The sequence below is a fragment of the Halichoeres trimaculatus genome, unplaced genomic scaffold, assembly GCF_033239565.1.
Source record: "Halichoeres trimaculatus isolate MK-OKI-2021-1 unplaced genomic scaffold, fHalTri1.1 fHalTri1_scaffold_20, whole genome shotgun sequence".
Taxonomy (NCBI): domain Eukaryota; kingdom Metazoa; phylum Chordata; class Actinopteri; order Labriformes; family Labridae; genus Halichoeres; species Halichoeres trimaculatus.
The window spans coordinates 28,544,322-28,572,209 of NW_027437198.1; the positions used below are offsets into that span (position 1 = coordinate 28,544,322).

Below are 27,888 nucleotides of genomic sequence, written 5' to 3' on the forward strand. Positions count from 1 at the left end.
GTAACGGACGGGTTGGTAACAGACGGGTTGGTAACAGACGGGTTGGTAACAGACGGGTTGGTAACAGACGGGTTGGTAACGGACGGGTTGGTAACAGACGGGTTGGTAACAGACGGGTTGGTAACAGACGGGTTGGTAACAGACGGGTTGGTAACAGACGGGCTGACAGGCTGGAACATGGGTTAAGGTGTAGGAAATGATGCTACACCTGGAAACGTAACCTGTGTTTTGACCAGGATGGAGTGTGAGTCAATCATTTCCAGTATACTGCCCCCAGTGGTTAAGTAGCTGCACTGCAGATTGGAGATGATTTTTACTGCAACGATAGTCTTCTTTGAATCAGACTGAACTACGTCTACATGCAGTTTGAGGAATCAGACTAAGAGCTCATGAGCACGAGGTCAGACAGTTTATATTCAGGTGAACACTCAGTCAGCCCGGAGTTAACGAAACACGATCAAAACATGATTCTGCAGAACTCAGCAGGTTTCAGTGAGGGCGTGTCTTTGTTCCCACAGCTCTGTTCCCACATTTATAAAATTTTCTATTTCGAAAGTCTGGTTCTGTTTGTCTGACTTAAGGAAATGAAAAAAAGGTGTGTCATCTATAAGCTCTGCTTTGGCAGTTTCTAATACAGACAGACATTAAAGTGGGGAAACATATGGCTGAGGGAACAAAGGTCTAAGGGAACATAGGGCTGAGGGAACATATGGCTGAGGGAACATGGGTTTAAGGGAACATGGGTCTGAGGGAACATAGGGCTGAGGGAACATGGGTTTAAGGGAACATAGGGCTGTGGGAACAAAGGTCTTTGGAAACATGGGTCTATGGAAACATAAGTCTAAGGGAACATAGAACTGAGGGAACATAGGGCTGGGTGAACATGGGTCTGTGGGAACATATGGCTGTGGAAGCAAAGGTCTAAGGGAACATAGGTCTAAGGGAACGTAGGGCTGTCGGAACAAAGGTCTGAGGGAACAAAGAGCTGTGGGAACAAAGGTCTAAGGGAACATAGGTCTGAGAGAACATGGGGCTGTTGGATGTTTGCTCATACTCAAAGTAAACAGCGCCACCTGTTGAAGCAGAGTGAGATGTTCTCAACCACTAGTTTGTTTTTTTACTAAGGATGTTAACAGGACTACATCTCTGCTGTGACTGATGTTTGAGTTTGACCTTTGACCTGTGAGCACACTGAGTGTGTGTGTGGTTCCTGGGGATTCTGCAGCCAGCCTCATGTGGACACTCAGGGTACTGCAGTTTTTAGCACTTCTCCTTAGGCTTCATATTTTTAGACAGGAGGTTCCAGTTTCTTTCTTTTGTCACTCATGGTCTCTTTCTCCATCATAAAATCTGCACGCTCTGAGAATCAGCCCAGAGATCAAACACGTCCTAAACTTAGACTCTGAACAGAGCCGGTCCAGGTTCTTCCTAAGATCTGTTATTTTAAGATCCAACGTGGAGGGAGCAGGAAAAGGTCCCCTCACAGGCAGAGACCTGGAGCAGAACCAGACCCATGTGGACCTGCCATCTGCTGAGGCCGCGCTCAGATTTCCTACGCTTACGCTGAACCCTGAACACAACAGCAACACCACAGCGTGAGAGCTCGCCATTCAGAGCGTTACGGCAGAGGACAACGGGTAACATGGGAAAAAAGACACACACACACACACACACACACACACACACACACACACACACACATATAGATGTACACATTCATACACACACACTCCTACGGGGCAGGCAGGCTAATTGAGCGGTGCCCAGGGTGTTCTGGTAATGTCTGCATGTTAAGAGCAGTCACACACACACACACACACACACACACACACACACACACACACACACACACACACACACACACACACACACACACACACACACACACTGCCACTGGCATGTAACAGACATGTTTCACACCTGTACATGTATGATGTATGTTTCTATTAATAGCCTCCCCTGTCTCCACCCCCCCGATCCCAGAGGAGGGAAAAGAGCAGAGGGTTTATTTACGATCCTCCTCCTCCTCCTCCTCCTCCTCCTCCTCCTCCTCCTCCTCTGCTCTCTCCTTTAAATGTAACTATTCATCTTGTGACCTTAACGAGACAGAGGGATTGATTTAAGAAGACACCACCAGAGTGTGTGTGTGTGTGTGTGTGAGTGTGTGAGTGTGTGTGTGTGTGTGTGTGTGTGTTGTAGAGAGGGAGAGAGTTTGTGACAAACCCAATCAGATGTCCACAGAGACCCCCCCCCCCCAGCGCCAAACGGTGATGTCACAGTCGATGTCTCTCAGCGTCCAGCCGTGCTATCACACACCAACACTTAACGCAGCCTGTGTGTGTGTGTGTGTGTGTGTGTGTGTGTGTGTGTGTGTTTGTTTGTTTTGTATGACTGTGTGGGTGGTGTGTTACCAGTCCATACGCTTAGCAGAACACATTTAACTGACTCATTATGATGGCTCGCAGGCCTGAGTGTGCATCAGTGTGTGTGTTTGTGTGTGTGTGTGTGTGTGTGTGTGTGTGTGTGTGGCGCTGATAGTGAGAAATGAGTCGTAGCTGCTCCTCTGACTCAGTGGATTCAATTAAACTTTGACTCTGTTGATATTTCCTTTAGTTTTTCTTCATTTAATCCAGATTCTGCTCTCAGCTGATGAAGCTGATGAAGCTGATGAAGCTGATGAAGCCGACCGTGGCGTGATTTCTCCTGTAATCCACAATCTGTGTGTTGGCATTTAGCGCCACCATGCTTTAGTTAGCAGTATGTTAGAGAAGCAGAGATGAGATGTGAGATTAATAATCTCTAATCTCTGTGTAAACTCTCTCTCAGACTCAGATTAAGGATCTGATGCTCTGAACGTTTAGAGGAGAAACCTGATGATTGTTTGGCAGCTTCACAGCAGGTCTGAGCTGCAGGTCTGAAGGCCCTGGGATCAGTTTTTGGGTTACCCGGGTCAGTCTCTGTGTGAAGGTGTTTCTCCTTGACTGAGCGTCCTCACTCCGTTTGAGTGGATGATTCTCGCCACCATCATCGCCAACTGCATCGTCCTCGCTCTGGAGCAACATCTACCTGATGGAGACAAGACGCCTCTGTCAGAGCGCCTGGTGAGTCCCACACACACACACACACACACACACACACACACACACACACACACTCACACACACACACACACACACACACCATGCAGCTCAGAAACACGTCTTCATCAGTGTTTTAACATTTAAGGGTCTTTGTTTCCAGAAGAATGACAGTTTCCCTCGATGCAGAAACATTTCCTCCAACCTCCAAATCAAACTTTGATCAGACCTCAACAAAAACACAGAGAACCAGAGATGCTGAGTGTTTTCCATCTTCACACGTTAATAATGAAAGAAACGCAAGTTAATGTATGAAACTCTTTCAGAAAGAGGAACCGGTGTGGTGGTGTAACCAGTCCAATCTGATCCAGTTTATTTATGAAACGCACATTTTAAAGATAATGATGTTTATCAAAGTGCAGCGCAGTAAAAATCAAACTGAAACATCAGAAAATCAAATTAAATAAATTAATACAACACATAGAAACACAGGGCTTAAAACCATACAGACATAAAAGGTCAGAGGTCACATGACTCTCATGCTTAAAGTGTGTAGGGTGGAGATGATCTAACTTCTAGATCAAGGGTTTTCAACCTGTGGCTCTGGGGCCTCATGCGGCCCTTTGACTCCTCTGCAGTGGCTCCTTGTAGCTTTAAAAAATATTATTAAAGTAAAGAATTAATGTTTTTCTTACAGAGGGCACTGATGATTGAAGACATTGACACTAAATAAAATCATAACTTAACATTTTGTTAAACTAAATATGCATCACACCTGTCAATAGAGCTTAATTTTTTGGGACATTTTTATTTTTTTTTAACTATTTTTTTTTAAAAAATTTTTTAAATCAAAACATTTTTTTTTCTTTTTTGCAAATTCAGACAATTTGGCAAATTTTTAGATTTCATAATTTGGGGAATATATTTTTTTTCACATTTTAAATATATATTTTTTTAATTTTGCAAAATTTGTCAAAATTCCACAAATTTAGCAAATTTAAGAAATGCATATTAGACATTTATTTTGATTTTTTTATATATCTGCAAATTTATTAAATATAAAAAAAACAAGACATCACATGTACAATTTTATAAACACAAAAAACTTCTAGTTTCGATTATTTTTCACGAGTTTTACTTTGTTTACAATTTTTCACTTTTCGTCTTTGTTTTGAAGATTAAGTAGATTTTGTGGCTCCTGAATGAATTTAATCCAGGTGAGCTGAGGAAAAACGGCTCCTATGACAGTAACAGTTTCAGAGACCTGATCTAGATCGTTCCACAGTTTATGATAATGATTTATTTATACATTATTTTAGAGAATATGCAACATGTTCACCTCCACCTCTCCTCCATCCTCCCCTCTGTCTCCCCCCCTCTCCTTCTCCTCCTGTCCCCCTCTCCTCTCCTCTCCATCTCCTCCTCTCCTCCTCCTCCTCTCCTCTCCTCCTCTCCTCCTCCTCTCCTCTCCTCCTGTCCTCAGGATGACACGGAGCCGTATTTCATAGGAATCTTCTGTTTCGAGTCGGGGATAAAGATCCTGGCTCTGGGTTTTGCCTTCCATAAGAACTCGTACCTGAGGAACGGCTGGAACGTCATGGACTTCGTGGTCGTCCTCACGGGGTGAGTGGAGAGAGCAGCACACACACACACACACACACACACACACACACACACACACACACTCACACACTCTCAGATACGTGCACAGTAACCTCCCTGAGCTGAACCCAGGATGCAGACCTGGTCTCTGGCTGCGTGTGTGTGAGAACACGCGTGTTGGCAGCGTCCTGTCCTTCCTCTGCGCTCTAATGAACAGCGTCGTGCTGCGCAGGCAGCAGGCAGATCACACAGCAGAGCAGCAGGCAGCCGGCAGCCTGGGCAGCCAACAAATGTCACCACCGTACACACAGAGACAGACAGGAGGGGGCACAGGGGGCGCCGCTGAGCATCAGGACAGAGAGCAGGAAACTGACAGGAGCTGGAGACGAGAGGAACCAGAGGAAACAGGAAACAGAGGAAACAGGAAACAGGAAACAGGAAACAGGACAGGAAGTGGATTCAGACTGAACCACTGAGACACTGAGAGGACGCACAGAGGGACAACGAGACGCTTCAATAAGAGCTGGAGCTGAGGGTGGAGCTGAAGGTGGAGGAGGACGGAGAGCAGGATCCTGATCAGCTGATCAGACTGACACCAACCAACAGACGCGACCAGCGGACAGGGTTTGATTCAGGGGTGGAGGAATGATGCTCCACAAACAGCTCCATCCAAAGCTCCCTACATAGCCCCATCAACAGCTCCATCCACAACTCCATCCATCTATCAACCACTGCTCCACCCAAAGTTCCACAAACAGCTCCATGACCAACAACTCCATCCACGGCTCCACCATCCACAACTCCATCCAGAGTACTATGACCCACAGCATCAACCATGGCTCCATCCAAAGCTCCATCCACTGCTCCATCCACAGCATCAACCACAGCTCCACCCAAAGCTCCATCCATAGCTCCACCCAAGGCTCTTAACACAGCTCCACCCAAATCTGAATCCACAGCTCCACCCACAATCACAACCACAGCTCCACCCATACATCTTAGTACAGCTCCACCCTCAGCTCCACCCAAAGCTCCTCCTACAGCTCCACCCAAAGCTCCACCCAAAGCTCCACCCAAAGCTCCACCCTCAGCTCCACCCAAAGCTCCACCCAAAGCTCCACCCTCAGCTCCACCCTCAGCTCTGTGTGAACCTCCATCCCCATGATGACATGAACCCAGGTTAATTTTCACGGAGCAGGTTTCTCCTCCTGCTGCTTCATCTCCTCACAAACAGCAGAGCTCAGAGCTCATTGGACGTGTTGTGACAGTGAGCTGTGTTCCTATAGGCTGCTCTGTCAGGGCGTATCATTGGCTGCACGGTCGGCACGGATCAGGACGCTGAGGTCACGGCGTGTGCTGCTTCTGAGGCGACGCGTGTTACATAAAGCGTGAGCGTCTCTGCTGACAGAGCACGTGTGAAACCAGAGATGGCCCCCTTCTGTCCACCTCTCCTCCTCTGCCTCACCACACACACATTCACAGAGGGTGTGTGTGTGTGTGTGTGTGAGTGCCCGTGTGTGTGTGAGCTCAGTCTGGCGGTGTGTCCTCACGCCGTGATCAGAGCAGTCATGGAGCCCGGCCGGCCTCAGCGTGGCACACGCCGAGTGTGAGAGGAGGAGGAGGAGGAGACGTGTGGAGAGGCAGCAGGAGGCTGTGAGACGCTGAGGGAGGAAGGAGGCGTCATTGTCAGCGTCTCCTTAGGGCAGAGGCATTGTGGGTATTGTAGTCAAGATATCCACAGAGCTGAGGCATCGCTTCAAGAAACCTGACGAGCAGATTTTTATAATCTTTACAAACAGGTCATGCTTCAGTTTACAAGACACACCTTGATAATCTAAGATGCTCTATCTGGTGTGTGTATGTGTGTGTGTGTGTGTGTGTGTGTGTGTGTGTGTGTGTGTGTGTGTGTGTGTGTGCAGCTGTTCAGCAGGAAGCTTCAGGAAGATCTGCTGGAAGATAATACGCTGCAGCACTTACAGCGAGCTATATTCCCGAGATACATTACACACACCGACTAAGTCAATACATTTTACACACACACACACACACACACACACACACACACACACACACACACACACACACACACACTCTCTCTCTCTTTGTTGTGCTCTCTATGAATGGGCTTGTTTTGAGCCTACAGCTCTTTGAAGATGAAAGCCTACTTGGCCTTTCTGCCCACCTCTGGCCCAAACCTTTGATAAGACACTGACCACACACACACACACACACACACACACACACACACACACACACACACACACACACACAGTATTTCCACTTCAATGGTCCCTCTCCGTCTCCTTTCCGGCGTGCTGCTCTTGCTTTAGCAGCGTGCACAGAGACAGAAACCAGCGTTAGCATGTCTGAAGGATTAGCTCCTCCCTCTCCGGCTCCTTGGACGGCAGCAGATATGTGTGTGTGCTTGTTTCTGCCCGGTGTGTGTGTGTTGACCTGTCTGTTGTAGTAAATTACGTGAGTGATTTGGCTCTGGGAATAAGCTAGTTGTTTTTTATGCCTGATATTGATTACTAGTCCAATTACTCCTGGTTTACAGCCGTGCTGGGCTGGCGCTGCTCCTTCTCCTGGTCCAGCGTCTCCTGACTGGACACGTCTGGTACAGGGAGGTTTGGAGGGAGGAGAGAGCACAAAGGTCCTCTGAGAAGCTTTTGATCAGCTGAAAAGAAATGTGCTGAAGCTTTATTTATAGTCAAACAGTGACAGGAAGAGAAATGACAGATCCTTTCATGAGCAGCGGTCTCCCTCAGTCTGCTGAGGCCGTGGATCCAGATCTCCTCACAGACAGGTTTACAGATTAAAACACTGAAGCTGAACGCTTCAGCAGGGGAAAAACTGTGACATGGATCAGGTAAAACTTCACTAATATGAAAACAAAGGTAAAAAGATTCTGACTGTGCAAATAATGCGTTTGTTAAATCTTTAAATCACAGAGAGCAAGGACAGAAAGGAGACGAGGAAAGATAAGAATTAGGAGACGAAGCGATTTGGTCAGTGATGTGGACCAAGATAATTAGCCACACTAAGCTGAAGTCAGCAGAAAGAGTGTGTGTGTGTGTGTGCGTGTGTGTCTGTGTGTGTGTGTGTGTGTGTGTCTGTGTGTCCCATGAGGAGGGGTCAACAGAGAAAGCGTTTTTTGTTGTTTCCTAAATGTGACTCCATTTTTTGTTTCTCCGCATTCAGTGCAGCTGTAAATTTGTCTTTGTGTGTGTGTGTGTGTGTGTGTGTGTGTGTGTGTGTGTGTGTGTGTGTGTGTTTTACATGTGGTTGTATAAGATGTTCAGAAACATCACAGCTGTCGTTTGCAGAGAGATGCTTCGACTGTTTGTTCAGGATGACCCACTTTCTAATGTGAATACAGGAATAAAATTATTCCCACTCAATATGTTTGATCTCCAAACAGCACTGTTTGCCCTGCAGATGTGTGTGTGTGTGTGTGTGTGTGTGTGTGTGTGTGTGTGTGTGTGTGTGTGTGTGTGTGTGCTACATTTACTTAAAAGAGAAAAGCGAGAAGAAAGAAAAAACAGATCAATCAGGCTCCTCCCTCGGCCCCGTTACCAAGGTGATACCGAGATTCTATCAATGAGCCAACGTCCCTGTTGCCATGGAAACACTTATGAATGAGAATGGGGCCGGTAACCGTGGCGACGGAGTGAATGAGGAACTGCCTCATCAGCCTGGAACTGTTTGTGACGACGTTTAGGGACAAAATTTCTATAAACATCATCATCATCATCATCATCATCATCACCATCATCATCATCATCATCATCATCATCATTATCATCATCACCATCATCTTCAAAAACATCACTACCATAGGATTAATCTTCATCATCATTCTCAGTTTTGTCAACATCATCATCTCTACCATTATCTTCATCATCATCCATTCAGTATCATCATCATCATCATCCACATCATTATCCCAACCAATACTGTCTTCATCATCATTCTCATCATCATCATTCTCAGTTTTATTGACATCATCATCATCATAATCATCATCATCTTCATTCCCAGTGTTATCATCATCATCCTCATCATCATCATAATTCTCAGTTTAATCAACATCATCACCATCATCATCATCATTATCACCTCCATTCCCAGTATTATCATCATCATCCCTACTTACCATTGTCTTTATCATCATCATCACCATCATCATTATCATCATCATCACCAACATCAGTACCATTATCTTCATCATCATCATCATCATCCTCAGTTTAATCATCATCATCATCATCATCATCATCATCATCATCATCATCATCAACATCATCATCATCTTTACCATCATCATCATCATCATCATCATCATCCCAGCTACCATTGTCTTTATCATCATCGTCACATCATTATCTTCATCATCATCATCATCATCATCAGCCTTATCATTGTCATCAACATCAGTGCAATTGTCTTCATCATCATCATCATCATCTCTATTATCACCACCATCATCATAATCACCAACACAAGTGCCATTGTCTTCATCATCATCATCATCATCATCATCATCATCATCATCATCATCATCATCATCATCTTCATATTCAGTATCATCATCATCATCCCCTCTTACCATTGTCTTCATCATCATTATCATCATCATCATTCTTAGCATAATTAGCATCGTCATCATCTCTATCATCATTAGTATCATAGACATAAACATCACCAACAATTTTGTCATCCTCAGCATCATCATCATCATCTCTTTAACATTCTCATCATCATTTCCATCATCACACTCATCATCATCATCCTTAAAATTATCATCAATGTCAATGTTATTATCTTTTTTTGTTATCATTTCATTATCATCATCAATACATTTATCATCAACATCAGCGTTATCATTTTTCTCACAATCATCATCATTATAATGATCATATTTATCATTCTTATCATCATTTTACACATTTTTAACACAATTATCCTTATCCTTATTATTTTAATTTTTTTAATCTTCATCCTCATCAATGCTGCTCTCTATCTGTGATCCTGAGCTGCAGCTAACGCCTCTGAACACTTTCATACCATAACTCGATTTCTGTGATGCAGCTCTGCTTTGACTCCAGCTCCTCTTTGAGCGTCCAATCTGTGAAGAAATCTCTGCAAGTGTTAAAAATTATGATTAGTGAGTTGATCTTTAAAGCTCCAACTGCCTGATTCTTTGTCATACAAGCAGATTTTTTTTCATATGATCAAACCAGGAAGTCCTCAGTTACCGCTCAGCACCTGATCAGACATCTGATCTCACACAATGTCATTACAAGGACCCCGGCCCACAGCGGAGGGGGCTTCCTGGTAACCTGATCCAGGATTCATGCAGCGCGCGGTAAATCTCCGCCCAGAGATCCTGGGCCTGTGTTCCCTTCCCTTCCTGACTGTCCTGGAGGTTTCCAAGCAAAGCAGCAAAGCAGCAAAGCAGCAAAGCAGCAAAGCAGCAAAGCAGCAAAGCAGCAAAGCAGCAAAGCAGCAAAGCAGCGCAGCAAAGCAGCAGCACAGCAGCGCAGCAGCGCAGCAGCGCAGCAGCGCAGCAGCACAGGCTGAAGCTGTGATTAAGGCTCTGCTGTGTCACTGGGCCTCTTGGTGGAAAGTAGAAATGTGTCAACGCAACCAGAGAGGGAGAGGATGATTCACAGCGTGCGTCAGACTCAGAGACTGACTGGAAGTCTGGCAGTGTGAGGGGACATCTTAAACCTCCTGAGTGCACACACACACACACACACACACACACACACACACACACACACCATGCTTACAGTCTTTATTGGAGGATGAGTGTGATGCAGGTGCAGGAACACTCCACGGCACGTTTCCTCTGCAGCCCTGCGACAGCTCCAAGACAAACAAACGTATGAAGAATAAGAATAGACAGAAAGAGGAAGGTCAGCGTTTCTCCCCCTCCTCCTCCTCTGCCCTCCTCCCTGCCCTCCTGGCTCTCCTCCCCATCACTCCATCCCCCCTCCTTCGTCTTGTTGTCCCTCTGTCCGTCCCAGCCCGTCCCCTCCTGGTCTGAAACACCCTGAGTCCTGCTTCTCTGTCAGCCGTATCGATCAGAGCAGCTCTGACAGGATTTACATACAGACTCCGCTCCTAATGACCCGCGCTGTGTTTAAACATGTGTGTGTTTGTCAAGGTGTGTATCTGTGAGAGTCGGGGGGAGCAGAGGGAGGCTGACTGACAGTCAGGAGCGTGATTGGCTCAGAGATTGATCCTCTTCATGTGTCTCCTCCTGTAGGATCCTGTCCACCGTGGGCTCAGACTTCGACCTGCGGACCCTCAGGGCTGTGCGCGTGTTACGGCCCCTCAAACTGGTGTCCGGTATTCCCAGTAAGTAACTCCTCATCACAGGGAAATAAACCTCCACCCTCTGCCCAAAAGTGAAGCCAAAGCACCCCCCACTGACTTCCTGTGCTGGTGTTTGTTGCAGATAGGATATGATTCATTTTTCACTCACACAGATTCAGTCTTTCTCTGAGTCTCAGTTATTCTGAAAACCACTGAGATGATTTTTAGCTGTGTTTTTTTAGTCTCTGTGTTTTTCTGCATCCTGTGCCCAACGTGGTCCAGTGAAGGAGGTCCTCCTGAGCCCGCTCTGCCCCCTTTGACTGTTTCATGTCCGAAGTGCTCCAGCTCCACTGCAGGGATATTAATAGCTGGGACAGCAGCACAGAGCCCAACACAAACTGAGCTTACTCATCAGAAAAGTCCCCAGCCCCGACAGAAACTGCACAGAGTCCCAGATCAACGTTTGAGCTCAGAAACTGTGTTTGTGTCCGTCCAACGTTTGATCTGAGATGAATCTGAGATTAGAAACAGAGCACGTGAACCTCAGGGTTCAGATCAGCTCACCTGGGAGTCTGACTCTGTCTGCACTGTGTCCTCCAGGCCTGCAGGTGGTGCTCAAATCCATCATGAAGGCCATGATCCCCCTGCTGCAGATCGGCCTGCTCCTTTTCTTCGCCATCCTCATGTTCGCCATCATCGGCCTGGAGTTCTACATGGGCAAATTCCACACCACCTGCTTCGACAATCACACAGGTAACGCCGTCTGCAGTGATGTCATCAGGGGAGCCGCACCCCCTGATCCACAGACTGGGTCTGAGCTAAAATGTGAGCGTCTGTGGTCTTTCTGTGTCTGAGTCCTCTTCACCGTTTCCTCCTCCAGGTGAGATCAAAGAGGAGTTCCCGTGTGGGACGGAGCCTCCGTCACGGCTGTGTCCGGTGGGCACCACCTGCCGAGGGTACTGGCTGGGACCCAACTACGGCATCACCCAGTTTGACAACATCCTGTTCGCCATCCTCACCGTCTTCCAGTGTATCACCATGGAGGGCTGGACCGAGCTGCTCTACTGGGTGAGTCCTGCTGAGCCGCAGGTTAAAGCAGAGAAGACGGACTTTAAAGAGGGGTACTGTTCCTTTTTCACAGCTTTATTTTGTCCTCTAAGGGCCCCCATAGTAGCTTTACAGGATTCACAGCTATAAAACCCCTGTTTTCCCCAAACTGGTATTTCAGAAAACATCACTTCACCATTTGTCTAAATCTGATTGGCCAGCCCTCTGGAGGCCTGTCTATTTATTTATCTATTTATTTATTTATTTATTTATTTATTTATTTATCTATCTATGTATTCATTTATCTATCCATGTATTTATTTATTTATCTATCTATGTATTCATTTATCTATCTAGCTATTTATCTATTTTTTTATTTATTTATCTATTTATTTATTTATCAATTTATTTTTTTTAAGAATTGTTAGGACTCATGAATATGCAGTGGTGTGAAAATCAGACATATGGGAGAATATTCAGACCCTGTTTTGTCATATTGACATCCTTATCTTATCTTCCTGTTAGACGTGGCCGTGCAGACAGATTTAAACAGCGTTGAGTGTATTTTGAGTCCACCTGACCTCAGGTGTGTTTGTGTTTTTCTGCCCGTGACGTTCTGAGTCTGACGCCAAACCAACCAGGAGGATTTTTCTGCAGAAACGAGTCAAATTCTAATGATTTTCACCTGTTCGCAGTGTGCATCCACCCATAAAATAAGAGTCAGGTCTTGCACGGTGTCATTACTCATGTTCAGGACTGAATCGTTCCCGCTGTCAGTGGCAACGGTTGCTTGGAGACCGGAGGAGGATGAGAGTCTCTGAGTGTTACTGTAGGCCTCCTTTTCCCCTGCTCTCCCTTTCAGCTCCTCTTTTTCCTCTAATTGCTCGTTTCCTTCCTTTGTTCCGTCTTTTCTCCTTATCTCCCCCCTCTCTTTTCCCGCTCCTCGTCTCCCCCCGCCTCCCCCCCGTCCCTCCTTCCCGCTGCTGCTCTATATTTAAAAGGGCCTGTTCAGCCCAAGTTATTCTTGCAGCTGCCGGGGAGGGGAGCGATAAAAGTTTAATGGTAGAAAAAAGGGTCTGCGGTACATTGGGTGCACAGCAGCTCAGCGAGAGGAAGGAGGAAAGATGGAGGGAGGAGAGGAGGGAGGAGAGGAGGAGAGGAGGAGGGACGAAGGGGAGAAATGGAGCACACAGAGGGAGGAAGAGGAGAGGGTCTGTAAGAAGGAGAGGGTGAAATGAGGAATCAATACAGAGGCAGATCTTTGACAGGGAGAAGGATGGAGGGAGAAAGGAAAGGAGGAGGTGGCATCAAGGGGAGAGGAAGGTAAGGGAAGGAGACGAGGAGTGAGCGTGTGGACAGCGGGACAGAGAGGAGGGACTGAAGCAGGTGTTATACATTATTCACTCTGCGCTGAGCAGCTAAACAGAGTGGCAGATATGCATTTACTTATTAAGACGACATAAAGCAGAATCATGTCGAGCTGCTGCTGATGATTCTCTCACCAGAGCGAGGACGCCGCCGCAGCCGCCGCCGCCGCCGCAGGATCGGCTGTTTGTGGACAGTCTGTGACGTGCTGACAGCGTTTTTTGACGTCCTCCTTAAATCTCTGAACAATACAAACACTTTCTGAGAGCGAGTCGGCCATGAGGACACATATGATCAGCCCCTGTGTTTGAGTCATGAGGCTTTAAAGAGGGGGTGATCAGCTGACCGTGGTTTACACTCAGGGACAGAGCTGGATGGTCAGACGCAGCGTGTGCAGATTATCAAACTTTAACACAAGCTCAGACCTCCACAGGGCTCCAGAGAGCTGGCCAATCAGAGAGAGGGGGGTTTGTGGAGCGGGGAGTCTTAAAGAGACAGCAGCTAAAGCTAACGCTGTTAGCAACAAAGTGTTTCCAGTGAGAGGAGACAAACAAACACTGATTCCTCTGATGCTGAACGTCTGCTGTGTGTGTTTCAGAGCAACGACGCCTCAGGGAGCGCCTGGAACTGGATGTACTTCATCCCCCTCATCATCATCGGCTCCTTCTTCATGCTCAACCTGGTGCTGGGAGTGTTGTCAGGGTGAGAGCGAGGAGGACACAGAGCGTCCTGGGTTCACTGTTTTACTCTGCACACCATTAACATATCTGTGTGTGTGTGTGTGTGTGTGTGTGTGTGTGTGTGTAGGGAGTTTGCCAAAGAGAGGGAGCGTGTGGAGAACAGGAGTGAGTTCCTGAAGCTGAGGAGACAGCAGCAGATAGAGAGGGAGCTCAACGGGTACCTGGAGTGGATCTGCAAAGCTGGTGGGTACAACACACATACACACACACACACACACACACACACACACACACACACACACACACACACACACACACACACACACACACACACACACACTCTTATTCTCTTATTTTGTCAGAGCCAAGTGTCCGTAGGCTCCGCCCACTTCCAGCGTGTTTTTTTGTTGACATAAGAAACTTGAGAAGTGCACTGCAAAAAACTGAAACCTTATCGAGTGTTTTTGTCTTTTTTTAAGTAAAAATTGTGGTTTTATACTCGATATGAGCTACTTTTAACTTATCAATCCAGAAAAATGTCTTGTTTCAAGTTATCAGAGGACAAAAATGAGGTTTGAATCGCTTGCAACCAGTAAAAAAATCTGCCAATGGAAAAATAAAAAATTGCTTGAAAATTTCCTTGAGACTAAAACAATGTCTTAATACAAGTAACTTTTCTCTTGGTCCATTAGCAGATTTTTTTTCAGTCGTTACGAGAAATTCAGAGCTCATTTTTGTCCTTAAATAACTTTAAACAAGACATGTTTCTGGACTGGTCATGTGAATTTGGCTCATATTGAGTCTAAAAATGAATTTTCTACTGAAAATAAGAGAAAAACACTTGGTAAGATTTCAGTTTTTGTAGTGTGGTGAGGTGAGATCCCAGAGCTCCAGTCTGAGTCTGCAGGTGCATGCTGGGAGTTATGGGCTGATGGTACGTGTTCAGGGCCGTGGAGGAAACCATGGAGCAGAGGTGGAGACGAGGAGTCTGTCAGCTCGAGATGAACGCCAAACTGGGAGGATGTGTGTGTGTGAATGAGTGTGTGAATGAGTGTGTGAATGAGTGTGTGAATGAGTGTGTGAATGAGTGTGTGAATGAGTGTGTGAATGAGTGTGTGACGCTGCAGCTTGAGGCTGAACAATCAGCTCGGTGTGAGCTACGTCTCATCTGTGAGAGTCAGAAACTCAAACTCCAGCCCGTCTCCCTCCTCGCTGAACACCAGGTCTGTGTGGGTCAGTCTGACGCTCTGATCGCTCTCTGTCCTGTTATTGTTCCTCTGGGCTGAGGGCAGAGGAGATGAGGAGATAAGAGGGAGGATGGAGGAGGGAGGAGCAGATAAAGGAAGGACAGATCTTTGATCTCCCTGAAAAGATGATCTACATAAAAACAAAGAGGATAAAAACAGGAGGAGCAGTCTGTAGCGTGTAGCCCTAGTGCAGGTTTACCTGGAGCAGACTTGGTGCTGACAGACGTGTCCATGAACTGAGTTAACATGTGTCTCTGACGTGTCCATGAACTGAGTTAACATGTTTCTCTGACGTGTTTTACAGAGGAGGTTATTCTGGCCGATGATGAAAATGAAAACGACTATGACGGTATGATCCTCTTTCTTCATTTCCCATCTTTATCTGTGAGCGTGATTAAACCAGGTTTAAATATCAAAGCACATTAAACAAGCATGGCTTTTTGTCCCTGACAGGCTCCCGTAGGAGAGCCACGAAGAACCACAAAAGCAAAGCTGAGCTCCTGAACCCTGAGGAAGGAGAGGGAGACCTGGCAGTGGGTAAGAGATACACACACATATCATCATAACATGACCCTCTCCTCCTCCTCCTCCTCCTCCTCCTCCTCCTCCTCCTCCTCCTCCTCCTCCTCCTCCTCTCCTCCTCTCTGCTCAGAGCCCTGAGCTTTCTCTCCGTCTCCTTCTTCTTTTTTTATTCATGTTCTTTTTTTGGTGACGCAGATTATTCAGAAAATAAATGAGAAAATCTTCCAGGAAGAACTGGAAAAATGAGCCTTTAAAAAACTAAAACATGAGTCAGCTGACGTCGTTACAGCACCTGAACTTTTCCTGTTCAGCGTCGAGAAGATCAGACGTCAACAGCTGATGGAGACAAAAACACACTGCTGGGTCGTTCTTATGGAGCTAATATAGCAGCAAAATTATGTGTGTGTGTATGAATGCATCTACAAACGTTTAAACAGATTTGCAAATGTGTAAAGTATTTAAAAGGTGTGCACAAATCCACAGATGTGTGCACATTTTTTGTAGCAGCCTGCCTCAGCTGCTGTAATTTCAGTGTAATGTTGCCGATCTTTGTGGGAAAAAAGTGATAAAAATGTCTTTCTCAAAATAATCCAAAAGAGCCAAAGAGAGGTGGAAATGAAAGTGTCTGAGTCACAGAGCTGTGATGGTAGCTCCACCTGGCAGACAGAGCTCAGGGCAAACTGAGCCTCCTCTCACAGACTGGTTTGCTCTGTGCACAGCAGGACTGTAGCAAAGGTCACCTGTTCACAGACAGCCAATAGGAAGCCTCAGAAGATTTGTGCTCACTTTAAGTTCAGTCTGTAGAAAAACACTCAGAGTTTTCAGCTTTTTAAGACGAGGTTTTTATTTGTAAATCAGTCTGCACATTCATGGCTCAGTTCACACACACATCATTCAGCAACAGTAACAGCTCCATACGATCTTCAGACCATGAAACTCATCCTGTACGGTCTCTCACGTGATCCCAGTCTGTGGTGGTAAAACCCGCTCTGCCTCTCTTGGACCTGCAGGGTCCCCCTTCGCCCGGGCCAGCCTGAAGAGCTCCAAACTGGAGGGCTCCACCTTCAAGCGGCGGGAGCGGCGTCTTCGCTTCCTGATCCGACACGTGGTGAAGTCCCAGGCCTTCTACTGGACCGTGCTGTGCCTGGTCGGCCTCAACACCATGTGCGTGGCCGTGGTGCACTACGACCAGCCGGACCCGCTCTCAGACTTCCTCTGTGAGTAGGAGGGAGATTACAGATTACAGGTTACAGATTACAGATTACAGGTTACAGATTACAGATTACAGATTACAGATTACAGATTACAGATTACAGATTACAGGTTACAGATTACAGATTACAGGTTACAGATTAGCTCCACAGAGGCTGAAACAGGCTCCTCTCAGATTACAGGGAGGGAGTGGGAGAGGAAATAACGTTAAAGAAGAAGAAACATGGAAACTGTTTATTTTCTTTATCTCAGCAAACAGCTGAGATCACAGGAGTAAGAAACTGCTCGTCTGATGTTTTTACCTTCAGACAGGCGGTGGGAGGAGCCTCTGCAGATGATTGATTGTTTTCCTGTCAGTTTGAGGCTGATCCTCCTCCTCCTCTCTCCTCCTCTTCCTCCTCTTCCTCCTCTGATGCAGATTTTGCTGAGTTCATCTTCCTGGGGATTTTCCTGACGGAGATGATGGTGAAGATGTACGGCCTGGGCAAGCAGGCCTACCTCAACTCCTCCTTCAACTGCTTCGACTGCATAGTGAGTCCTCAGCACTCAGGGGAGGCACAGGGAGGAGCAGGAGCCCCTAGAGGAGCAGAACAGTTATTTCTTACAGGACAAGCTGTGAGTCAGAATTTACTCATGCTCCTCATGTTTCAGGTGATCTGTGGGAGCATCTTCGAGGTGCTGTGGTCCATCATCCAGCCGGGCACCTCCTTCGGCATCAGCGTGCTGCGAGCTCTCAGGTTACTGAGGATCTTCAAGGTCACAAAGTGAGTCTCCTCCTCTTGTATCAGATTAATGATAATAATAATAATAATAATAAAAATAATAATAATGATAATAATAATAATAATAATAATAATAATAATAATAATGATAATAATGATAATGATAATAATGATAAAAATGATAATAATAATAATTAAAAAATGATAGTAATAATGATAATAATATTATTAATAACAATAATAAATATTATAATAATAATAATCAAAAATAATAATAATAATAATAAAAAGAAGAAAGATGAAAAACATAAAATAAAATAATAATAATAATAAAAAAAGTAGTGATAGAAATAATAATAATAATAATAATAATAATAATAATAATAATAATAAGAAGAAGAAGAAGAAGAAGAATGATAAAAATAAAAATAAAGCAATAATAATATAATAATAAAATAACAATAATCTAAAAAATGAGTCATAATGATTATAATGATAATAATATTAATAATAATACAAATAATAATAATAATAATAATAATAATAATAATAATAATAATAATAATAATTGTAAAAATAACAAAAATTATAATAATAATAATAAGAAGAATGATAAAAAAATAAATAAAATAAAATAATAATAAAAATAATAGTGGATGCTGTCCCAGACGTCAGATCAGACTCTGTCAAACGTCCTCTCCTCCTTCCCGTCAGGTACTGGGCGTCTCTGAGGAACCTGGTGGTCTCTCTGCTCAACTCCATGAAGTCCATCATCAGCCTGCTCTTCCTGCTCTTCCTCTTCATCGTCGTCTTCGCCCTGTTGGGCATGCAGCTCTTCGGAGGACAGTCAGTGCTCCTCCTCTCCTCTTCCCCCTCTCCTCTCCTCTCCTCTCCTCCTCTCCTCTCCTCTCCTCTCCTCCTCTCCTCTCCTCTCCTCTCCTCCTCTCCTCTCCTCTCCTCTCCTCTCCTCTCCTCTCCTCTCCTCTCCTTTCCTCTCCTCTCCTCTCCTCCTCTCCTCTTCTCCTCTCCTCTCCTCTCCTCCTGGTGCTCATACAGATTTCATTCTGTTAATTGCCGGCTTGGCTCTGTCTCTTTTTTTTTTGAGTAATTCTTTAAAAATGATTTTTCTCTGGTCTCTCTCTCCCCGTCGGCCTCTCATTCGATTTGTTTCCCCCTGCCAGGTTTAATTTTGAAACTGGCACTCCTCCGACCAACTTTGATACCTTCCCGGCAGCAATAATGACGGTGTTCCAGGTGAGCAGAGGACACGAGTCAGGGGGGGAGGTGGGAGGAGGAGGGAGGAGGAGGAGAAGGAGAGCGCTGGATCAGGACGGACTGATTAAAAGTCTAAAGAGGACGTGATGAAACGTGGATAGATCCTGAAATTATTAGTCCTGGTCTGATCTATCCACAGTGTGTGTGTGTGTGTGTGTGTGTGTGTGTGTGTGTGTGTGTGTGTGTGTGTGTGTGTTGATTCAGTCTGAACCTTAACGTGCGTCTCTCTGTGTGTGTCAGATCCTGACCGGCGAGGACTGGAACATGGTGATGTACGACGGCATCAAGTCTCAGGGTGGAGTCAACAAGGGCATGGCCTTCTCCGTCTTCTTCATCGTGCTCACGCTCTTCGGAAACTGTATCCCTGAAACAAAGTGAAGCGGCTCAGACGCAGAGGTGGCTGCTGATGCAGAGATCAGGGTTGTTTCTGATTGGCTGTGTGATCTAGATGCTGAATCCAGGTGTTAGTGTCACGTTAGCGATACGCTCTAACAACCTTGGCTCTCTGTCAACCATCCAATACTCCATCCTGCCAAGGCTCAGAGCACGGCGGCGTTTCAGCCGTTAATTAGTCCCTGATAGCTGGTGAGTGCTCCTACATGCTGCGTTTCCTTTAACTGCGTGTTCAGACACTCTGCTCAACGTGTTCTTGGCCATCGCTGTGGATAATTTGGCTAACGCACAGGAGCTGACCAAGGTACAGTACAGTCCGTTTGGACTCAGAGGCTGTTTCTGAAGTCTGCAGAGAACAAAGTTTCTCTTTCTGTTTTGCTGAAGTTTCTCTCCCATATCTGCATCTTCCCCCTGATCCTTTCTGATTTCCTGATCCTTCGCTCTGCAGGACGAACAGGAGGAGGAGGAGGCTGCCAGTCAGAAGATCGCTCTGCAGAAGGCCAAGGAGGTGGCTGAAGTTAGCCCCCTGTCCGCCGCCAACCTCTCCATCGCAGCGTGAGTGTCTGACCTCTTTCCTCCTCTTTCCTCCTGCTCTCCGGTTTCACATCACTTCACATCCAGGCGCACATCTCTGAAAATCAGACTCAACAAGGAAACTCTCTGTCCGTTTAAAATCTGAAACACCGTGAAAATTTAGGAGCTCTGAGCATCAAACAGACACAGTGTTGGGAACAGGTGAAAATAAAGCTGGAGACATGAAATAAAATCAGACGTTAACTCACAGAAAGATCAGATAGCTTCATTAACCCCTGATGGAGAAACTCGTCTGTCTGTCAGGTCATGGAGAGGAGTTTCCCTGAAACACATCACTCAGACAGGTTCCTCTGCACTCTGTCCACACACACACACACACACACACACACACACACACACACACACACACACACACACACACTGTGGTCTGTCCCTTATAAAGCTCAGCGGGGCCTCGGTCTGCTCACACACTCCACACACAGCTCTGACCTTTAGCTCTTTGATACGACGGCCTGTGTCAACTTTATATCACACACAGACTGTGTCGCTACACACACACACACACACACACACAGGACTTGGAGCCCAGAACAGTTAACTCTTATGTGTATCATGTGTTTTATTTGTGTGTGTGCTGCGTGTGTGTGAAAGAGTGTGAAGCTGTCTCTAACTCTGCGTCCTGCTCCGTCCTCACTGATCCTGTTGGAGGACGCTCTGACTTAATTTGGTTGTTGGTTTTTTTTCTGCGTATTTTCTGGAGCTGTACTCTGAGCCGTGTGACTCCAAATCCTTAATTCCTGCGGCAGGATGAGGGATGAGTCTAAACTCCAGCTGAGATTTCCAGGCAGGGATTAGGAGAGTGGGCCGTCAGCGGAGCGTGGAGCATCTCTGATCCAGGATCTGTCACAGACACAGGGAGGAGCAGAGGGCGGGAGAAACGCTCCCAGGGACAGAGACAGTGACAACGCTTAGAGATTAAACAATCCACACAATCTGAGCTAAACTAATCTAATCTAATCTAATCTGATCTAATCTAATCTGATATAATCTGATCTAATCTAATCTGATCTAATCTAATCTGATCTGATATAATCTGATCTGATATAATCTGATCTGATCTGATCTAATCTGATCTAATCTGATCTGATCTAATCTGATCTGATCTAATCTGATCTGATCTAATCTGATCTATTCTATTTTAATCAAATCTAATCTAATCTGAGGGTCTCCCTGTGTTTCTGCAGTTATTTCCATCATACTTCAGCAACATGTTTAATATAATGTCTAATAACATTATTCACTGTGAAACTGAGTTTAAGTGTTTGAAACTAGAAATTAAATGTTTTTAAAGAAACAGTGTGCAGTTTTTAAAGGTAATAGTGTAGTTTTTTAAGGTGCAGTGCTTAGTTTTTTAAGGTGCAGTGTGTAGTTTTTAAAGGTGCAGTGTGTAGTTTTTTAAGGTGCAGTGTGTAGTTTTTAAAGGTGCAGTGTGTAGTTTTTTAAGGTGCAGTGTGTAGTTTTTAAAGGTGCAGTGCGTAGTTTTTTAAGGTGCAGTGTGTAGTTTTTAAAGGTGCAGTGTGTAGTTTTTAAAGGTGCAGTGCGTAGTTTTTGAAGGTGCAGTGTGTAGTTTTTAAAGGTGCAGTGTGTAGTTTTTAGAGGAACAGTGAGTATTCTAAAAGGTACAGAATTCATTTTTTAAGGTACAGTGTGTAGTTTTTGAAGGTGCAGTGTGTAGTTTTTAAAGGTGCAGTGCGTAGTTTTTTAAGGTGCAGTGTGTAGTTTTTTAAGGTGCAGTGTGTAGTTTTTAAAGGTGCAGTGCGTAGTTTTTTAAGGTGCAGTGTGTAGTTTTTTAAGGTGCAGTGTGTAGTTTTTAAAGGTGCAGTGTGTAGTTTTTTAAGGTGCAGTGTGTAGTTTTTAAAGGTGCATTGCGTAATTTTTAAGTTGCAGTGTGTAGTTTTTTAAGGTGCAGTGTGTAGTTTTTAAAGGTGCAGTGTGTAGTTTTTTAAGGTGCAGTGTGTAGTTTAAAAGGTACAGTGTGAAGTTTTTGAAGGTGCAGTGTGTAGTTTTTAGAGGTACAGTGAGTATTCTTAAAGGTACAGTATTCAGTTTTTTAAGGTACAATGAGTAGTTGTAAAGGTACAGTGAGTAGTTTTGAAGGTATTGTGTGTAGTTTTTTTAATCTTCAGTGTGTAGTTTATAAAGGTGCAGTGTGTAGTTTTTGAAGGTCTAGTAAGTATTCTTTAAGGTACAGTGTGTAGTTTTTAAAGGAACAGTGTGTAGTTTTTGAAAGTGCAGTGTGTATTCTTAAAGGTACAGTGTGTAGTTTTTAAAAGTGCAGTGTGTAGTTTTTAAAGGAACAGTGTGTAGTTTTTAAAGGAACAGTGTGTAGTTTTTGAAAGTGCAGTGTGTATTCTTAAAGGTACAGTGTGTAGTTTTGTAAAAGTGCAGTGTGTAGTTTTTAAAGGAACAGTGTGTAGTTTTTAAAGGAACAGTGTGTAGTTTTTAAAGGAACAGTGTGTAGTTTTTAAAAGTGCTGTGTATATTCTTAAATAGGAAGGATTCAGATTTTTTTTGTTTTGGTAGTTGTAGCCTTTGTTATTTGAAATTGCGTTGCCTTGCACTGTGAGTTTGGTTTAAACTCGCTGAGTTGTTGAGCGCTGGTCCAGAGGCCGACAGGACGACAGGAGACAGATCCTGAAGGAGATAAAAGAGCGATCAGGACGGGCAGCAACGGTCACACAGGAGCAGGGACTGACGCAAGAGACATGAAATATGAGAGTGTGTGTGTGTGTGTCTGTGTGCGTGTGTGTGTGAAGGGTTGCATTCCAAAATGCTGAGTTTTTCCTTTTCATGAACATGTTTTTCTGTGTTCCTCAGTTTTAATCTGCAGCCTGTTGTTTTAACCATGATAGGTGTGTGTGAGTGTGTGTGTGTGTGTGTGTGTGTGTGTAGGTGTGTGTGTGTGTGTGTGTGTGTGTGTGTGTGTGTGTGTGTGTGTGTGTGTGTGTGTGTGTGTGTGTGTGTGTGTGTGTGTGTGTGTGAGCAGACGTTGGTTACTTTCTTTGTGTTTTTGGTGTCATCTCACTCACCAGCTGTTTCCCTCCTCAGCAACAAAGTTCACAGTGAGTGTCACAGCGCTGTCGACCCCTTTCTGGACTGGTATTTATTTACTCGTTTCTTCATTTCTGACCCTTCTGTTGACCGACTCAGCCATCCCTGCTTTCCTCTGTGTTTTAGAGCAGCCTCCTTTCCTCCTTTCCTTCTTTCCTTTCCTTTCTCTTAGCGACACACCTTTAGCTTTCTTTAGCTGTTTTCGTTGTGCAGCTTTTTTTGATTCTCCTCTTTTCTGTTGCCTGCTCCTCGCAGCACGACGTAGCTCTGCTGTGGACGAATTGGCCTGAGATAGGAGAGCGATAGCAGGTCCCTGGTAGAAGTTGAGGAGGGAAAAAGAAGGTGGTGACTGAATTTTAGGGTTTGATCAGACACGGCGCGGCTGTCTATCCTCAGGAGGTCAGGTGGGATCCTGAGGGCCGATCACTGACGGTCTCAAACTTTGGGCGGGAAAATCCAGAGACGGCTCAGACAGACGATGACCTTAGTGATCCTCCACCCGTGTCCCCACATGGTTTACCAAAGCTGGACGCTTTGACAAGCTGTGTGGACACCGTCTGTGGTTGTGTAGAGCCTCTTAGGTCCAGCAGGTCGACCCTTTGCTGTCTGTGGCCCCAGTGTGTCTTTGTGTCCTGGCTATTTTACGTACTTGAACATTTAGTGTTTGTTTTCACCTCATCCTCACGGCTTTCTGTGTACAGCTGCTCACACTCACCTGTCCCTGAACGCCTCCTAACGCCATGAACCCCCGTCTCTCTCCGCCTGCTTCGTTCGCAGTAAGGAGCAGCAGAAGAACAACGCCAAGGGGATCAACAAGTCCGTGTGGGAGCAGCGCACCAAGGAGCTGAGGAGGCAGACGCTGGTGTCGAGCCGCGAGGCGCTGTACAACGAGCTGGACCCCGACGATCGCTGGAAGGCAAGGACGGGGAGGGAGGAGCACAACAACGTAAAGGACAAGGCAACGAAGGCCCTAGACTTGTGCTATCAGTGTACACAAGAGCTGGCAGTGATGATACTGATTTTACTGATTGTCCCTGAACGCCTCATCATTCATCCCCAAACCCCAAACCCCCCCCCCCCCCCCCCCCCTACATATCTGAGCATACAGAGACCTGAGACCAGGAGCTGAAGGTTCCTGAGGTCTCTGCAGCCGGGACCATGAGAGTTAACTCCTCTCCTTTCCTCCTCTCCTCTCCTCCTTTCCTCCTCTCCTCCTCTCCTCTCCTCCTCTCCTCTCCTCCTCTCCTCCTCTCCTCTCCTCCTCTCCTTTCCTCCTCTCCTCTCCTCCTCTCCTCTCCTCCTCTCCTCTCCTCCTCTCCTCTCCTCTCTTCTCCTCTCCTCTCAGGTGAACTTTGCCCGTAACGTGCGCCCTGACATGAAGACCCACCTGGACCGCCCCCTGGTGGTCGACCCTCATGAGAACCGCAACAACAACACCAACAAGACGACGGCCAACAGCTCAGACCGCTGTTTCAGCCAGCAGCATCCCGCCGACGAGCTCCGCAGACAAACACGCCTCCACGAACACGGCAGCCAAGTGGGAGGTGGTGGCGGTGGCGGAGGCTCAGGTCCAGCCAGGCCCCCCCTGGAGCGCGGGGAGTCCACAGAGAGCAGGCGGAGCCGCAGGAGCGAGCACCACCATCACTCCTCCCACGTCCGGCTGGACGCCACGGTGATCCCCGGGCCGGGCTCGGAGGAGCGGCCGTCCAGGCGCCATCACCACACGCGGAGCGGCAGCAGAGGAGGAGGCCAGTCGGAGCACAGGAGGCCCAGGTCGCATCGAAAGAGTGCAGAGGAGGGCGAGGAGGGCGGGGGAGGAGCAGGGAGGACAGGGAGACATAAGAGCAGAGGGGTGGAGGGAGGTGGAGAAGGAGGAGAGCAGGAGGGAGCAGGAGACGGCGGCGAGAGGAGAACAAGGAGGAGCGAGGGGAAGAGGATGTGTCCTCACAGGAGGAAGTGAGTTCATCATGGCGGCTGATCCCTCAGATTACTCCTCCTCGCCGCCGCCGTGGGTGGACTAACCTGCGTTTGTCTTTCAGGGAGTGCAGCGCCCCCAACCTGTCGACCACGCGGCCCATCCAGAAGAGCCTGACCCGCCAGGACAGCCAGTACAGCGAGGACATGGACAACCTCATGAACACCAAGCTGGTCTCTGGCTCCACGCCGCCCGGCGACGGGCACCCCAACCCGCTCAGCAACCACGCCGTGGCCCCGGCGTTCGGGTCCGCCCTCCACCTGGCTAACAGCAGCGCCCACGGGAGCATGGTCACCCTGGACAGCTACGGGAGCATCGCTCATCACCGCGCCAACAGCGTCATCAGGATGTCGCACCCCGACTACACGGCCGTGGACATGCCCATCTTCCCCTCCACCAACGCCAAGCTGCAGGGTGAGGGTTCGATTCCTCAGGTCTCTGTGAACTTCCTGTCAGAGCCAACGCAGAAACCTCTAACGCGTGTTTCCCTCTCTGATCCAGTCAACAAGAACGCCAACACCGAGCCCCTGCCGGCGAAGGAGGACAAGGACGACGACGACGACGAGAAGGGAGGAGAAGGAGGACCCAGACCCATGCCCCCCTTCAGCTCCATGTTCATCCTGTCCACCACCAACCCGTAAGACCCGGGTCCAATATCCAGCCCGTGGGGGGGCAGGAAACAGCTGATCTGACGCTCTCTGTGCTTCCAGGTTTCGGCGCGCCTGTCACTACGTCTGCACGCTGCGCTACTTTGAGATGTGCATCCTGCTGGTCATCGCCATGAGCAGCATCGCGCTGGCGGCTGAAGACCCCGTGTGGCCCGAGTCCCCGCGCAACAACGTGAGAAACTTCACCTGAGTCCAGAACCATCTTTTATTAAAACTGTTTCCTGTGGCGTTGGCGAGTTGATTCACCTTTGACCCCCCCTCAGAGCAAACCGTCCAATCACAGGTCTCTGTCTCGCTCTTACAGGTGCTGCGGTACTTCGACTACGTGTTCACGGGAGTGTTCACGTTTGAGATGCTGGTGAAGGTAAGAGGGACCAGGGACCTCCAAAACCTGGACCCAGGAGACCGTTAGAGGACAGATCCTCCTCTCAGGGCGTCTCTCTCCATGACTGTGTTTTCTCCTCCTCTTTCTCCCCCTCTCCTCCCCCCTCTCCTCCCCCCCTCCCCCTCTCAGATGGTGGATCTGGGGCTGGTCCTGCACCAGGGCTCTTATTTCCGGGACTTGTGGAACATCCTTGACTTTATAGTGGTTAGTGGTGCTCTGGTGGCCTTCGCCTTCACGTAAGTTTCCCTCCCGCTGTCCTCTCCTCTCACCCCCTCCTCATCTCTCCTCCTCTCTTCCTTTCCTTCTCTCCTTCCCTAAATCATTTCCTGCTCACTCATCCTCTGTCCGTCTCTGTGTCCCTCACCTTTCTCTCACCTGAGCTTCAAAATGGCCGATTCTCCACAGTTCGCCATTTCTGCTGCCTCCTCTTCTCTCCTTCCTCCTGTCTCCTTCCTCCTCTCTCCTTCCTCCTCTCTCCTTCCTCCTGTCTCCTTCCTCCTCTCTCCTTCCTCCTCTCTCCTTCCTCCTGTCTCCTTCCTCTCTCCTTCCTCTTCTCTCCTTCCTCCTCTCTCCTTCCTCCTCTCTCCTTCCTCCTGTCTCCTTCCTCTCTCCTTCCTCCTGTCTCCTTCCTCCTGTCTCCTTCCTCCTCTCCCTCCTCCTGTCTCCTTCCTCCTCTTCTCTCCTTCCTCCTCTCCTCTTCCTCCTCTCCTCTTCCTCCTCTCTCCTTCCTCCTGTCTCCTTCCTCTCTCCTTCCTCCTGTCTCCTTCCTCCTGTCTCCTTCCTCCTCTCCTTCCTCCTGTCTCCTTCCTCTTCTCTCCTTCCTCTTCTTCTCTCCTTCCTCCTCTCTCCTTCCTCCTCTCCCCTCCCTCCTTTCTCCTTCCTCCTGTCTCCTTCCTCCTCTCCCCTCCCTCCTCTCTCCTTCCTCCTCTCTCCTTCCTCCTGTCTCCTTCCTCCTGTCTCCTTCCTCCTCTCTCCTTCCTCCTCTCTCCTTCCTCCTGTCTCCTTCCTCTCTCCTTCCTCTTCTCTCCTTCCTCCTCTCTCCTTCCTCCTCTCTCCTTCCTCCTCTCTCCTTCCTCCTCTCTCCTTCTTCCTCTCTCCTTCCTCTTCCTCTCTCCTTCTTCCTCTCTCCTTCCTCTTCTTCTCTCCTTCCTCCTCTCTCCTTCCTCCTCTCTCCTTCCTCCTCTCTCCTTCCTCTTCTTCTCTCCTTCCTCCTGTCTCCTTCCTCCTGTCTCCTTCCTCTTCTCTCCTTCCTCCTCTCTCCTCCCTCCTCTCTCCTTCCTCCTCTCTCCTTCCTCCTGTCTCCTTCCTCTTCTCTCCTTCCTCTTCTTCTCTCCTTCCTCCTCTCTCCTTCCTCCTCTCCCCTCCCTCCTTTCTCCTTCCTCCTGTCTCCTTCCTCCTCTCCCCTCCCTCCTCTCTCCTTCCTCCTCTCTCCTTCCTCCTGTCTCCTTCCTCCTGTCTCCTTCCTCCTCTCTCCTTCCTCCTCTCTCCTTCCTCCTGTCTCCTTCCTCTCTCCTTCCTCTTCTCTCCTTCCTCCTCTCTCCTTCCTCCTCTCTCCTTCCTCCTCTCTCCTTCCTCCTCTCTCCTTCTTCCTCTCTCCTTCCTCTTCCTCTCTCCTTCTTCCTCTCTCCTTCCTCTTCTTCTCTCCTTCCTCCTCTCTCCTTCCTCCTCTCTCCTTCCTCCTCTCTCCTTCCTCTTCTTCTCTCCTTCCTCCTGTCTCCTTCCTCCTGTCTCCTTCCTCTTCTCTCCTTC

At 47.3% G+C, this 27,888-nt stretch overlaps 1 protein-coding gene across 20 annotated transcripts in view; it reads left to right on the forward strand.

The window, feature by feature from the left end:
- Positions 1-27,888, forward strand: part of cacna1aa (calcium channel, voltage-dependent, P/Q type, alpha 1A subunit, a) — an 85,751-nt gene that overhangs the window by 19,450 nt on the left and 38,413 nt on the right. For 11 of the 20 annotated variants that reach the window (XM_074697241.1, XM_074697225.1, XM_074697239.1 and 8 more), the window contains exons 2-26: positions 2,995-3,101; positions 4,561-4,700; positions 10,954-11,045; positions 11,604-11,756; positions 11,884-12,071; positions 14,014-14,117; positions 14,223-14,338; positions 15,647-15,691; positions 15,796-15,879; positions 16,875-17,081; positions 17,495-17,607; positions 17,728-17,840; positions 18,513-18,644; positions 18,980-19,052; positions 19,314-19,431; positions 19,703-19,770; positions 19,915-20,021; positions 23,109-23,159; positions 23,889-24,069; positions 24,457-25,067; positions 25,151-25,500; positions 25,588-25,723; positions 25,797-25,926; positions 26,059-26,118; positions 26,269-26,375. In XM_074697241.1, coding sequence (XP_074553342.1) covers positions 2,995-3,101; positions 4,561-4,700; positions 10,954-11,045; positions 11,604-11,756; positions 11,884-12,071; positions 14,014-14,117; positions 14,223-14,338; positions 15,647-15,691; positions 15,796-15,879; positions 16,875-17,081; positions 17,495-17,607; positions 17,728-17,840; positions 18,513-18,644; positions 18,980-19,052; positions 19,314-19,431; positions 19,703-19,770; positions 19,915-20,021; positions 23,109-23,159; positions 23,889-24,069; positions 24,457-25,067; positions 25,151-25,500; positions 25,588-25,723; positions 25,797-25,926; positions 26,059-26,118; positions 26,269-26,375 — 3,586 coding nt within the window. The remainder of the gene's footprint in view (positions 1-2,994; positions 3,102-4,560; positions 4,701-10,953; positions 11,046-11,603; positions 11,757-11,883; positions 12,072-14,013; positions 14,118-14,222; positions 14,339-15,646; positions 15,692-15,795; positions 15,880-16,874; positions 17,082-17,494; positions 17,608-17,727; positions 17,841-18,512; positions 18,645-18,979; positions 19,053-19,313; positions 19,432-19,702; positions 19,771-19,914; positions 20,022-23,108; positions 23,160-23,888; positions 24,070-24,456; positions 25,068-25,150; positions 25,501-25,587; positions 25,724-25,796; positions 25,927-26,058; positions 26,119-26,268; positions 26,376-27,888) is intronic. The other 9 variants (XM_074697245.1, XM_074697238.1, XM_074697242.1 and 6 more) reach the window with 5 other exon arrangements.